The 14395-nt window shown below is 47.7% G+C and overlaps 6 protein-coding genes across 6 annotated transcripts; 3 read left to right on the top strand and 3 right to left on the bottom strand.

Annotated features, from left to right (window-relative positions):
• Positions 1–588: 588 nt before the first annotated feature.
• N7518_007841 (uncharacterized protein) lies at positions 589–1691 on the top strand (the record flags this gene model as incomplete). The annotated part of the gene is made up of 2 exons (XM_057188768.1): positions 589–795; positions 873–1691. The coding sequence occupies 2 exons, from the start codon at positions 589–591 to the stop codon at positions 1689–1691; spliced, it is 1026 nt and encodes a 341-aa protein (XP_057040471.1).
• Positions 1692–1912: 221 nt separating this feature from the next.
• On the bottom strand, positions 1913–3488 carry N7518_007840 (zinc-dependent alcohol dehydrogenase; the record flags this gene model as incomplete). Its single annotated transcript, XM_057188767.1, has 9 exons — positions 1913–2097; positions 2156–2409; positions 2474–2524; positions 2592–2685; positions 2741–2821; positions 2887–2908; positions 2981–3062; positions 3131–3182; positions 3248–3488. The coding sequence occupies 9 exons, from the start codon at positions 3486–3488 to the stop codon at positions 1913–1915; spliced, it is 1062 nt and encodes a 353-aa protein (XP_057040470.1).
• A 528-nt stretch (positions 3489–4016) lies between these two features.
• Positions 4017–4858, bottom strand: N7518_007839 (ADP-ribosylation factor family protein; the record flags this gene model as incomplete). Its single annotated transcript, XM_057188766.1, has 5 exons — positions 4017–4043; positions 4105–4428; positions 4487–4570; positions 4651–4689; positions 4784–4858. 5 exons carry the CDS (start codon positions 4856–4858, stop codon positions 4017–4019), a joined length of 549 nt encoding a protein of 182 aa, XP_057040469.1.
• A 472-nt stretch (positions 4859–5330) lies between these two features.
• N7518_007838 (putative chromatin remodeling complex subunit (Arp8)) lies at positions 5331–7653 on the top strand (the record flags this gene model as incomplete). The annotated part of the gene is made up of 4 exons (XM_057188765.1): positions 5331–5370; positions 5438–5516; positions 5586–5991; positions 6043–7653. 4 exons carry the CDS (start codon positions 5331–5333, stop codon positions 7651–7653), a joined length of 2136 nt encoding a protein of 711 aa, XP_057040468.1.
• Positions 7654–8400: 747 nt separating this feature from the next.
• N7518_007837 (uncharacterized protein) lies at positions 8401–9917 on the top strand (the record flags this gene model as incomplete). The annotated part of the gene is made up of 2 exons (XM_057188764.1): positions 8401–8668; positions 8725–9917. 2 exons carry the CDS (start codon positions 8401–8403, stop codon positions 9915–9917), a joined length of 1461 nt encoding a protein of 486 aa, XP_057040467.1.
• A 628-nt stretch (positions 9918–10545) lies between these two features.
• N7518_007836 (uncharacterized protein) lies at positions 10546–11485 on the bottom strand (the record flags this gene model as incomplete). The annotated part of the gene is made up of 4 exons (XM_057188763.1): positions 10546–10681; positions 10734–10862; positions 10913–11096; positions 11149–11485. The coding sequence occupies 4 exons, from the start codon at positions 11483–11485 to the stop codon at positions 10546–10548; spliced, it is 786 nt and encodes a 261-aa protein (XP_057040466.1).
• Positions 11486–14395: the final 2910 nt, after the last annotated feature.

Below are 14395 nucleotides of genomic sequence, written 5' to 3'. Positions count from 1 at the left end.
CAGCGGTTAGTACTTGCGATTGATAGTGGATTGTGGAGGGAGCTAGTCAAGCTCTAATCGACCCGCATTGTAAACTAGCCGGCTGGAACAGTACGTACAGATAAATATGCACCTAATAAAGCACTTACAATTTCAATTGAGCACGATCCGAGGTTCTCGCTTGCAGGGCGGATTCGGGTTCTTTGCTGCACAGTCCGGGCGGTGTCAATAGGCCCTGCAGAATTGCTAGGGCGGTATCATTACGTAGCTTCATCGCGGGATATCGCTTATGTACTTCGTCTTCTTCTTCTAACTAACTAGTTAACTAGTTATGTCTTCGGTGACAATTTCAGTAATTGTTAGAGATTGCAAGATGCTTCGAACTATTTCCTTATCCCTATATTTAGAGCAATGTCTATGCTTTATATGCAGAATGAATGAATATATTGACTGACGATCTTCCCTTCAATGATCACGAGGACCTCGTATCGGGCAACAGTGCTAAGGCTTGGGAATGACCAACCTAACTTCTGCCTCTCAAATGTTGCGAATCCTTTAGCTTGCCTCTGCATCTGAACATAAACCCTTCGTTCATATCCACGGTGCTGCATGCCACCTATCCCAGCCAAAATGAGGACCCAAGGAAGAACAACCAACTCTCCAGCGGTGGGATCTGACCGTGTTTATTTCGACGAGGAGGACGATTCTCCTGGTCGAGGACATGCACCCTCGCAGCGGGAGTCGAATATCCCAGAAGCGGCGCCTCGACTCAATCTTGCAAAGGAGCCCTACCGTTCATTCAACGTCTTCAAAGATGTATGTTAGCATTCCGGTATGGATGCAGCTGTCTCTATATAAGCCATCATTCACACAATTCTCATCAATTCACACAGGTACCACTCGGTACAAATGCCTTCAGCTTTTGCCTTCAGGTCCACCCTTCTGGAGGACTTGCTCAATCTCCAAGCCCAGTATATCACACCTTGCGCATCCCCTGGTACCGCCAAGGGCTTTATCTGCCAGCTTCATTTGATCTTTACTCTGGTGGCAATGTTGTGCGCAGTCGGAAAGATCCATCTCCTGATCCTAAGGACCACCGTGCGCACATTCACTACCGTGGCTTTGAGGGTCTGCTCGGTCTTCACGTGACAGTAGACATCTTCCGCCAAGTAGGCTCTAACACACTCCAAAACGACCTCCCAGCCTCTGAGGAAAGTTCACTGGATCTTGTCAAGCACTGCTCAGTGGATATTGTTCGGAAGGGAATTGGTAGGACTTACCGTGTTGAGATTACTGGTGGCGGCGCTGTCAGAACATTCTACTGGAAAGGATCCAAGACTGCATTGTCTCTCCTTGAAACTGAAGGGAAAGACGCTGGTTCTAGCGATGGGAACGGCAACCTGAAGTTCTTCGCTGCGGATAAACCAGATGATATTCTTGCGGTGTGGCAGAATAGAACCGATCGGCAAATTCTAGGGTCTTTGAACGTTATCGCCGAGCTTGATGCTGATTCGGATGGGATCCTTGAAGGATTGATGGTGAGTTGCCTGGCAGTTGTTGTTGCCGAAAGGGTTTCCGGGCGAGGGTGGGTAGGTGGCCTGGGGAAGTCAAGGAACTCTCAGGAATTGTTATTTATTGGGATAAGTGTATCTCCATGTAGTGAAGACCTAAATAAAGGCCTCAAACTCGATCACCTTGTAATTAGCAAATAAGGAACCTGAGTATGCTGAGATATCATGCGTTTATAAATGTTCATTCCCTTGAGTTTCTTCATTCTGTCAAAGCTATTTTTAGTTAGCCTCTCTAATTACCATGTCGATCCAACGAATACGCTGTATTTTAAGTAGAAGTGATAATATTTTCTTCACTGTCAAGGCAGATATTTTAGAACATCAACGTATGCCAGCCCAAAGTGAGCTATGATACCCCGTACCTATTGGGGGATTCTCAAGACCACCCTGCCATCAATCTCCGAGCGCTCCAGACGGTCCAAAACCTCATTGATATCGTCCAAGTCAAAGATGTCAATATGCGCCTTTACATCGCCGGCTACGGCCATAGCCAGCATCTCATCCATCTCATCCGCTGTTCCTGCAGAGTTTCCGACAATAGTAAGGCCTGTATTAATTGGTCAGACCGGCTCATGTCTTGAGTTGCATAGGTATTGAGAACTCACCCTTGACAATCATATCGAATGGCGTAGCTGGAAGTTTGAATGGTTTGTTGGGAATACCAACGCAGACCAGCGTACCAAAAGGACGCAACATCTGCATACTTTGTTCGTATGCTCGCTCGCCATTGGCAGTACAGATCACAGCATGTACACCGAATGTCGTCTTGTCTTTAACTGCCTGGACAATGTTGACTTCGCGGTAGTCCAGGAATTCTGTAGCCCCAAGTGAAAGGCACAGTTGCTTTTTCTTATCTCCGCTTTGGAAGCATCGGGTTAGCTTGTTGTAAATATGACAGATAATGTTAAGTTGATATCACATACCTGTCGATTGCAATGACCTTAAGGCCCTTCTTAGCGGCAATCTGAATTCCCCTGCAAGAAATATCCTTGTCAGAAAAAAAAAACATTTCGGCTATAGAAAGCTGGGTTGGGAATGTACATATGACCAAGGCCACCTCCAGCACCAAGGATGGCAAGGTAGTCTCCCGGGCGAGTCTTGGTCTTCATGATTGAAGAGTACATCGCAATTCCAGCTGGAGACAATGATTAGCGTTTGTATCAGCGGAATACCAATTGGCAAAATCTTACCACATAGAAGAGGCGCGGCAGTATCTGGCGAAAGCTGGTCCGGAATTTTCGTCACATGAAGTGCTGGGCTGACAATATATTCTGAGGCATGATATCAGAAGTGTCCCAATGGACTGGGTGATGGCATCGATAGATAGAATACTTACGCTGGAATGTTCCAGGTACATTCTGCAAACCACCAATGCAATTAGTAACGGAAACGATGGCGAAAGACATAGTCTGTGGTGATCAACAACTTACTGCACCAGCATTCTTCTGATACGGGCATACGGTATGGTTGACTTCACAAATCTCGCACTGGCGGCAAGAACTGTAGAGCCATCTAATAGTGGAAATGCCTTCAGCGTCAATATAACTCCAGATGAGAAATTTGCGACGAAGGAGACAGACCTGATACCAACCCTCGTTCCCATCCATTGCTTCTCGTCAACTTCCGGTCCGACTAAGGGTAATGACGAATATTAGTATACGTTCTGACCTATGATCAGAGACAGTGATAGTTCTTACCTTGGACTACTTTCCCAATGCCTTCATGGCCCGCAACATCAGTCAACATAGGCGTGTCACCGCGGATGCTGTGAAGATCCGAGTGACATACCCCAGAATACTCGAGCTTGACGAGGATTTCGCCTTCTCCCGGAGTTGGCACCGGGCGATTGCTCTTGATCCCCACCTTTGTGGAGACAGGAGTACTTGTGGATGAGATAACAGCAGCGATCTGAATTGGGGGGATTGGGGCGACCGACATGTTGCTGGTTCTATGAATCTTCGAGATCGCGTATTGGAGAAAGTCTGAATCTCAACAAGGACACTTGGCTTAAATACTTCGGTAGTTGAAACCTGATTCCGATAGGCGGCATTAGTCGTATCGCAGATGCGGGGGGCTGAGGAAGGCGCAAAGATAAGCAGAAACAGTTAGCAGATGCCAAGATATGATATTGGAGATCTCGAGTTTGGGCAGATTAGGCAGGTTAGACCGGGGTGAAGGTGGAGATGGGAGATATCAACACAATAATCGACTACGAACTCGGATAGAATACATCTGACACTTCTCTTTTACAGTTCAGCGTCAATAATTCAATTAAACAATTATGTGTAAGCCGCAAGTCTGCCATCGGGACAATCATGAAGGAATATAAGACAAGGACTCCGCTAGGCAGAGACGAAGGAAAGAAGTGCTACAGCACTCATGCAGCAGAAGGCTTCCGAGTTGCGAGAACTCGAACACCAAGGTATCAAAGATGAAATTCTAAACCCGACATAGAACGCTAGAAAATCATGCATTCTCGGACTGGATTGTTTGCTGCAAGTAGAGACATAGTTAGTTTGAGAAACAAGCAGGTTGCATCGGGAGAGAAACCAACCACTAGCCAATCCATTCCCTCATTAATACCCTTGCCATCAATGGCAGAGCAAGCAACAATACTCCAGTTTCGGTCTCGCAGCTCTCCCAGCTTCAAAGCCTCTGAGATCTCGCCTGCGCCCTTGGCACCGGGCTGATCTTGTTTGTTGGCAAACACCAGCAATGCCGCGTCGTGAAGTTCCTCCTCATTCAACATGGCTGCTAATTCATCTGCCGCAGTCCCTAATCGCTCAATATCTGTGGAGTCGATGACGAAGACCACTGCGGCGGTGTTGGCGTAGTAGCATCGCCAGTATGGGCGGATAGAAGTTTGGCCACCAAGATCCTACAATCCAGGGATGTTAGTTATGGCCCGAACGAGCTTAGAGAGGGGTACAACATACCCAGACATTCAGATTGAGATTCTTATATGTGACCGATTCGACGTTGAAACCGATTGTAGGTATCGTAGTGACGACCTCACCGATCTGTGGGCACGAGGTGTCAGCCCCGCGAATCTCACTTAAACGCGCCAGAAAACCCAAGTTTCAAAGCTATAATATCTTACCTTGAGTCTGTACAGCAAAGTAGTCTTTCCAGCGTTATCCTAAATACCCGAAAGATGTTAATTAGTTTCGGTCCTTGTGTCACTAACGAGATCCTGCATTCCCCGCGTGGGATGCAGATGAGACACAACGTACAAGTCCTAGAATCAAGATGCGAATCTCTTTTGTGGACCAGAGTAGGGACCAGATACGTGATAGTGAACCTCCCATCGTGTGTAAGATTAACCAGTGGGCGCGTTGTCCAATGTCCACTGTTGGGTGACAGGGTGTCCGGGCAAGTATGGGCCGAGGATGGTTTAGGTTGAGGGGCGCGTAAATGGTATAGATTGAGTGGAATGAGACAAACTCGCTATGGTGGTATGGTACAAGTAGTTGAGATAGAGATGAAAGAGAAGAAAGGCACTGATGGCAGCCGCATTGGATGTTCTTGGCCGATGGGCCAGTGCGGTGTGGGCGGTCAATCGGGGGATCATCGTCTTGCGGGATTGAGCTTCTCATTTAGAAAACCACATTGTGTCTTTCCCTCTATCATATTCTGGTCTTGCTTACTTTATCGCGTTCTACGCGACTATCCCTCACTATCTGAAGTGCAACCGGGGCACTACAGTCACCTCCGGCGCACTCCCTAGATCTGCCGCGATTAGTCTCAATTGAAGACAGCCGACCACAACCCGATACCACCATGGTTGGAAAGAAGTCAGGCAAGGCCCTCCGGGATGAGGGTAAGATAGTCCTGTCGAGCTGTTGGAATACAGCCATCAAGAACAGAGCAGCTGATACTTGACATAGGCCTGGAGCGGACCGACAATAACATGGAACTATCCAGCTGGCCGCAGATTCCGGCAATCAATCAGAAGAACTACTATACGTACGTATCTAGGCTGATGCCTGCCGCACGGCTCTAGTTGACAACGTCAATACTGATTGCGCTATGTAGGGACTACCTGAAACGAGACGATCAAAATCTCGCGTTCCGACTACAAAACGAGGAAGCAAGGACAAAGATGACGAAGAAAGCGAAGGATCACGACCGTGCCCTCGCAATGGCCAAGACCGAGACCGAGACCGCGGAAGGCGAGGGTGAGGCAGATGGCGACGCCCAAATGGAGGATGCGGAGGAGACCCCGGCCGAGATGGCTGGCTCCAAGGTTATTGTCATCCACATGGGCAGTCAGAACCTCCGTATTGGACTTGCCAGCGACGCACTGCCGAAGACCTTGCCAATGGTGATTGCGAGGAAATCAGCGACCAACGAGTCCGAAGACCATGATGAACCTAAGCCCAAGAGATTCAAACACGACGATGGCTCTGAAATGGAGCCCGAAAAGGCCTTTGGACCTGAAGTATGTCCAGAACAACTTGTCGAGATGGCGTTGTACTAATTTTTTTGATAGTGGTCGTCTCATTTCAATCAGATGTCTGCGGATTTAAAGGTGCACATGCGACAGAACAAGCGAAGAATGCTTCCAAACTCCAAGGAGATGGTTGTCAACTATAACCGCAGAACCGTGCCAGAAATTATCTCTGAACACAATGATCCAATGCGTGCTGAATGGACTGAGCTCTCTAATCCCCCACCAGAGTATATTGTCGGGAAGCCGGCTCTGCGGGTTCCGGATTCTTCGAAACCTCGTTACAAGCTGTATTGGCCAATCCGGAATGGCTGGTGCAACGAGAAGGACTACACAAGCAAGAGGTCTCTCTTCCTGGATATCTCATTGATCGTGGAGGATGCGATCAAGAATCAACTGCGCTTGACGAGCAAGAAGGATTGGACCCAGTATTCGTGTGTTTTCGTCATCCCGGATCTTTACGACAAGTCTTATGTCACCCAAGTCTTGGATATGTTGATGCGAGAGTTTGCGTTCGCTCGGGTGTGTTTCATCCAAGAAAGTCTGGCAGCCACCTTTGGTGCAGGCTTCACCTCGGGATGTGTCGTCGATATCGGAGCGCAGAAGACTTCGATCTGCTGTGTGGAAGAAGGCATGTGCATCGAGAACTCTCGAGTGAACCTTAAGTATGGCGGTCAAGACGTGACCGAAACGTTCATCAAGATGATGCTGTACGATCATTTCCCCTATGCCGATATCAACCTACGGCGTAGACATGACTTCCTTCTGGCCGAAGAGCTCAAAAAGAAGATCTGCACCATGAACGAAGCCAGCGTTTCTCCACAAGTCTTTGACTTCCACCTTCGTGTGGCAGGCCAGGATACGCGAAAGTACACTTTCAAGGCTTTTGACGAGGTTCTTCTTGCCCCAATGGGTGTATTTGAGCCTGCTATTTTTGATAACTCTGACAAAATTACCGGGAGACGGACCTTGATCGATCGTTCTGTTGACATTTATGATGGATCACCTAATGATCCTACTTCTGCAGCCCAGTCGGAGATTTTGACCGCCATGGCCCCTCCCCTTCCCCGCGGCAAGACAAATGGCGAGTCTCACTTGGCGGTGCCGGATGTTCAGGCCACACCAAGCCGCCCCCACGCTTTAAGCAAACTCGAGGGCACACCTCGATCTTCTGTCGCTGGTTCTCCAGGACCGGAAAATATAGGGACCCCTCAAGCAGGAGGGACAAGCACGCCCGCTGCCACAGCCGCTGTAGCCCAAGCTCCCCGCCCTCCTGCCGTGGAAGATCGAGATGATATCATGCCTGTCTTCGGTCTGGACAACGCTATCCTGACCTCCATTGCCCACGCGGCTCGCTCAGACGAGAAAAAGATGCGGGATTTCATCGGCGGTATCATGGTCGTCGGTGGAGGCAGCTTGACTAGCGGGTTCCATCTCTTCTTGGAAGAGCGACTACAGGCTCTCCGCCCTGGCTTCTCAAAGGAGATCATGATCGGGACACCGCCCAGAGATCTCGATCCCCAGGTTGTTGTATGGAAGGGAGCCAGTATTTTCGGCAAACTAAGCGGTACAAACGACAGTTGGATCGGAAGGTTGGAGTATGATCGACTTGGTCCCCGGCTGATGGCGTACAAGTGCATGTGGGCCTACTGAGCACTTCGGGATATTCATTTATGGTATTATGAGAATTCGGCGTGGGAGTTGCATGTTTTGTGGTCACTTTCAAAAGGAATTTCTATATTTTTTCTAATACAATGGAGTACTTTGAATCTCGCAGTCGATAATTAGTTGACCTAAAAGAAACAGCTGTGTAGTTGTGAGCTGTTGTCCTGAGGTTGGGTAAATGCACGCACTTATCTGCTTCTAACACTTTCATCTCCATACTTTATTTCCTTTCACGTGATACTTTCTGTATTTCCACGCGTATATTCCCACAACGCAATAAACAGACGGTGAATCCGGGCAGAATAATGGTTCTCAGGCTCAGCTCCGGGGTTGCTCTGTATGGCTTTTGCCGATTCCTCCAGTTCCATTTGTGGCCAGTTTGGATAACCCCTTCTACTGGTGAGCCGAACCACTGGATTCTGATATATTGCCAATTTTGCTTCCTACCGCCGTCCTTGCCTTTCTACAAGCCCTTGACTTTCCTCACGGTAGGTTTGCGACCAATTCCCTCACATCCATTTTGAATCGAGCTCTTATACTAACTGGCCACTATAGAGTTGCACTACCATTTTCGCTCGCCAAAATCAAGGCGACAACATCCTAGTTCATCCCAGTCTATTCAAGTCCATTCCAGTCCATTACGGTAAGCTTCCGTCCCACCTAGTCCACGCGGTACGCCGAGTTGCTAATGCGCAAAATCGCCCAGCCAATCGCGTGACCAAATAAGACGACAGTATGTCTTCCAAATCCAAGGAGGGTCAGTCCTCAGGGGGCTTTCACCAGGAGTACATTGCGTCCCTCCGCTATCGCAATGATCTCCCTCCCCCGGACATGCCCCCCAAGTTCCTTGACATCCCACACGAGGGCTTGAGTCGCTTCCTCACCCCCGGGTTTGCCTCAAACCTGGCACGCCGTGAGGAGCCTAACATTGAAGTCGATGCCGAAGGTGGAATGCCAATTGACCTAGTCGGTATTCCGGGGTTACATTTGGGCGACGAGAGTGGTATGTCAATGCAGAATCCCCTATCATTGCGTTGCTGCAACTAACATATCCACCAGCTATTATGGCACCAGAGAACCCTCAGCCCATGGATCCCGCTGACCTTCCCCTTCTCATGACTATTGAGCAACTCCGAAACCCTGCCCCTAGGAATACCAATGTCAGTTTCCTCCGCCGTACGCAACACATCGGTGTCGACCGCAGTGGCGGAGATGGATCTCGCCCTGCACCTATTAAAACACAACCGCGCATTGCGAAGAAAGGAAAGCCTCCTGTGGATGACCCGAAACATGTTAAGAAGTTCATTCAAAAAGGATTCGATATCGCCTACCCCAAGAGCAAGCACGTCGGAGAGGACACTGATAGCCACATCCGTGGTCTTCCCCCCACAAAGGCAGAACTTGATGCCTGGGCTAATCCCGTCCACCCTGACAACCCGAAGCTGAAGCCAGTCGGGTTCTTCCCTGTGATGCCTGATCTGGAAGGGTTCCCAGACCCTGGTGGTTACCTTCAATTCAAGTTTGATAAGGCGCCTTTAACAGCCGTCGGAGGCAAGCGGGATAAACGTATGGATGTTGGTATTCTGACACCAGTCGCGCCCGAGCAGCGTATTTGCCAGGAGCATGAATCCAAGCTGAATCTTCACCTCACGAACCCTGTTCTTTACGCCCACCCAGGCCCAGTTCCTTATGACTACCAACTCTTCCTTCCAGAGAAGCCACAGTCTGTTAAGAACATTGACGCAAGCATGAACCTGTCCAACCCGAACCGAGACAGCGAAGACCTATACACCAATGAGAGCGCCGAGGGCACCAAATTCCACCGTTATGATCGCATTCGCACTTACGCCACCAGTGCTCAGGTCTTCAACACCGACCAAAAGGACATTGCATTGACGCTCTTCAAGCCCAAGGATGGAGACACCAGACAACTGGCCGCTTACTACTATCCAATCTCAGGCAAGGCCCGTCTCAAGCCGGAGCGTGCCCGCACGATTGCTCAGGCCGGTCTCGCTCCCACTTCCACCCAACAGGAAGAGACCGAGGAACGGATTGACCAGATGCAAGTAGTTATGCGTGATCCCAACGAGGCTGAAATCTACAAGCGTGCCTTGACCCGTCTGCGCGTCGATCCAAAGTTTGCAAGCAATATGCCACCCGAGCCCGTTGCCCAGGAGGAGGAGCAATCGTTGGAGAACGGGGAGACAGAAAAGCCAGCCGATGAGGACACTCGCATGAGCGATGACGAATAGTCATTCGCAGCTTTCTATGATGTATTATGGATCTGTTTTTTGAACATTGCAATCTCCAAATTTCTGCCTAGGTAGTTTCCCATGGGTCTGGCGTCTGAGCAATGGAAAATGGCGTTACGTATAGTGAATTTTTATCAAAGTAGTTATACAATCAATCGTCTCATGCAGTTGCAAATCTAGTTTTGTATATGTATATATTGGCCCCTATAAGCACACTGCGGTCACGGAAGAAAGTAGTACTATTGCAATTTTAGCAAATTCCTTGTTGTACTTCAGTTGTTGTACGTACTTGAGTTGGATGGATCCTGCAAAGTCTTACATAAGCATGCCAAGGTGATTGCTGACTAATAATACGGGCTGGAGGTAACTAACTACGCGGTACGGAAGTGGCCATTCTGGTCCTAAGTTCTCCCTATCTAACATGCTAAACCGAAAACCCTCTCTTTCTGAAAATAGGGCAGCTACATTTTGGTCCGGGCTCCTCCATTATAGTATGTTTTAAAGACTTGTTCTCCCGTGGTAAAATCCCGCATCGTAGGGCGTCTCGCTTATGGGAAACATCTTCTCATTGAAACATTGAAAATAACCAGGGGAATGTGAATTCAACCTGGAATCAACTATCCCCTAGCTAGGTTTGTTCAAAATAGCTTTTCTCTCGCAGCTTCTTTATAATACCGCTGACTCTATCCCAGCCTTCAGAGATGATCTGGAGATGACCTTCCTCCAGAGCCGAGGGTGTGTCGACAGGCACTCGCATGAAGGCCCTAGTGTAGGTTAAAGACTAAACTCTTGTTCGAGGAGATCAGAGTGGCTCACTGAATCAATGGGTCTCTTTGTGTCGCCCACGTAACAATCTGGATTGTAACCTGCCACGGGCGAGCCGTAATAGCCGCTTCCCAGTCGAGAGACCCAGCTTCGACGGTGGAGATGGTCTGCTCTTGTTTCCTAAGCTTGGTCAACGCTGGTATTACTCCTTAGAGAACTTCAACACTTACACCGGGTTGCCTATTGAGTAGAGTTGAAATGACATTGAACCATCGAGTTCGAATGATTGCCCAATCACTCTGATACTGTCTTTTGGTCCAACTTCTAGTGCGCTTTCCGGTGCGTTCACGTGAACTAACAATCGTATAAACTGGGTCGAGGTATAAAGGCCATCCAAGGTGAGACTCGCAGCAGCTAATGACTGTCAGGTGACGGAACAGCCCTGGTATGTTGGAGGAGTACGTACCAATCTCTTCGTTTCTCAACAGACCCAACAGAATTCGACCAATGTTTATTGTTTGGAGCCCCATAAACGGTGGCGCTGTGAGGCGTGGATCTTTCACGATTGAACCAAGCTTGTCACTTTTTATCACCTCAAGGCACGCTTCGCGTATCCTCTCTTCTCGCTGGTCTTCTGTCTCGCTTCGTATCTCCTTTGGATCTAATTGAACTTGCCCATGGTAGAGGACCACAGAGATGTCTGCCGGTGTAAGATATCTTATCACCTGCCTGTAATATGAAGTGGTGGCCCATTCCTTACTGAAAAAGGCTTCCACTTGTACTCCGGGTAGCATTGGTGGCATTTGGTACTGGAGACTGCGGATGAAACTGATGTGGAATTGAATTCAGTAGTAACTAGGAAAGGGCAGCGAAGAGAAAAGGAGACAGAGGGAGCAGGTTGGAGAATTTATAATAAAACGGAAGTAGGCTTCTTCTTAATGTGGGTGTCACCGTTCTTCCCCTGTAAGCCAAAGCCATATGGGGCTATGCCCTCTCTACCAGGGAGTAAAGATTGGTTAAACCAATGAGCAGTAGAAGCGAATTCAGAATTGGGGGTTTTTCGCTGGCTTGCAAGGGTGACGGGGCCAGCGAATTACGCGCTGGGAATGCAGCTGCACTTCAGTACTCTCCCGCAGATCATGGTTTCTTTTTTCCCCTTCTGCCTCCTCCTTTTTCTTCATTTGTTACTGCGTACAGCTCACAGAAAAACTCTCAGTGAGAGGGTTGAATGATAGAAAAGGCCAGCCTAGTCTCCCGAACACCTCTGCCGATTCCTCCAGCGGAAACCATCTCAGGGTGAGGACGATACACAATCGAACGCTTCCGAGCTACCACATACCCTTCGGCATTAGTGTGCACATTTCCCAACATCGAGATCCAACCCGTGGTAGAAAGGAGCCACTCGGAGACTATGCCGAGAAAGCCCATGGGGTCTCAACTCTCAAGCTACTGGTCAAAATGTCTTGATGTATATGTATGTGACTGTAGATTTCGAAGGGTCCTCATAGAAACAATAGAGAGTATACTGGAATGTCCGCAGCGTTAATGCTAATATAGACGCAAGATTATATCTCATAAATCGTCGCAATGTGTTACATGTTACCTTGACCGTCATAATTGACCAGGGTTATCCGACTCCAGCGCTTGTTGCGTCCTGGTTGTTGCTTCCTGCATGGGCCCATGAGCTAGATTTTCTTTTTGAAGGAGGTCAAAGCGAGATTTGGGAGGATTAGACGAAGCTTTACACTCAAAGTTGGTAAGATATGGTTTATCCCATATGTACAGATTACTCCAACTACATATGATAGATAGCCTTACGTATCATTTCGATGGAGGGGTGAAAGAATAGGGAAAATGGGATGGAACTCTCCCAAACCCAAGTCCAACCCATGAATGCCTAACTTATCACCTGCTCTTCGACCCCTGTCTCCTACCCCACCCTTGGAATCTACGCAAATGGCAAACCTCAATCGCTTTCAAGTTATCATCAACCTATGTTCCTTGTGGCATCAAACCAAAGCTCCTTCTACACGTTATCCTGTTTGCCAAGCCGACTTACCACGCTATATTTCACACAAAATCGTTGCAACCTCGACCTATCACCACCTAGCTTAGTTTGAGCTACTGCTGTTCAATACCCTTCTTCTCGAGCAATGATTCTCACTAATACTTATAGCAGGTGTCTATGCTCGTATTTGAACAGATTACTACGACAATAACGAAAGAAGTCTTACCATCGCCCCCTAGTCTTACGATCGACATCTCCTTTCCCGACATTGCGATGAAGTGGTTCTCTTCTCTGCGGGCAATGATATTTGGAGTACAAAGGAACCCGTGGAGTCTTCAAAGGATATTTCAGCGACGGTCTAGTCTGTAAGGGCTATTTTTGCGTCAACTAAACGACGTCTGCACTATAGTTGTGTCGCAGCCTACTCAAAGCTCAATGATAAAATCTCTTCACCTTTACACATCTCATTGTATCAATCCATTTTCTTTCTCTCATTTCGGAGATCGTAGATCATTTGTGATCTCCGACTCTTGCACGACCTTTAGATTAATACTTGAAATTATCCTGTACATGCTTTTCACCCTTGTATTTACCCAAATATGCGCCTGATCTTTTGAGGATCTAGTAGCATGCTCAAGACACCAGCCATTGACAATTGGGTTGGGTGATGTAGTGTAAATACGCACTTGAGTTCCATCAATAATTTTTCTACACGCGAATAGTGCGGTGATAAAAGAAGTCACTATATGTACCCTTCGAAATATGTTTTTCTATGCCGACTACCTATTGAAGTTGCGTCCCTAGATATAACTCTAAATGGTGGGGCCATAGAGGCTCCTAGGCTAAACCTGAAAGAGCATATTCTTTGGGGGCTAAAATACTTGATCTAGTCATTTCATGCTTACAATTTCCTTTCTGTAAGTTATTCTGCGAGAGCATCAGGCTCAGAAGTATGCATATCCCGTTTTTTGTGTACCGGAAGTGGTTTCACTCTTCGTAGATTCATCCAGACCTTTTGATGATATGACGGTGTATTTGAACATATATGACGGGGGAATCTTCAAGACTAACTGCTTCGAGGACACAGCCAAGCAGTTTTTCCTGGATCTTGGATCGAACTATGCATACTCTCAAACATAGGTTCGGACAATTATGATCTTTATTAAACAGCTGATCTTACAAATTTCATAGGCCATTGAGAAGGGGTGCTGCTATCACCTATAACGGAGCAGAAATCCTTGTCCAGGGTGACTATCCAGGCCTGATTAGGGAAGCGTACACCGCCACAGACAGTATCTCATACTTCTATGTGATAGACAATTAGTAAACTAGGGCTAGTGACTAACCAGAGATTGTTTTAGTCAATTCATGTAGCGTTCGTCCATTTGCATTTTTTGGCGGCATTTTAGTTAAACTAAAACTCGATATAGTTACTGTTGTGTCGCTCATTCATTCAACTAGACAGCCGCTATTGGAGTGTTTTAGTACTAATAACTTGTCATTCATTCAAGTAAGCATGGCAGTCTCGGTAATTTTTCGCTGGTTCCTGTCTGGTGGTGTAAGTAACATAAATAGAGTGAGAAAGGCCAATGTTCCTAACACTTTTATATATAACTAGACCCGAGAGAGTTTAAGAGTTCGGATTGATTTACAAACTGAATTGACAAACTAATAATCCGCATATGATCGCGAGATGCTCCGGTCC

Source organism: Penicillium psychrosexuale (genome assembly GCF_028828465.1).
Source record: "Penicillium psychrosexuale strain IBT 29551 chromosome Unknown utg000004l, whole genome shotgun sequence".
NCBI lineage: Eukaryota > Fungi > Ascomycota > Eurotiomycetes > Eurotiales > Aspergillaceae > Penicillium > Penicillium psychrosexuale.
The sequence above is the reverse complement of the archived record's forward strand: the minus strand, read 5'-3'. Positions and strand labels throughout refer to the sequence as shown.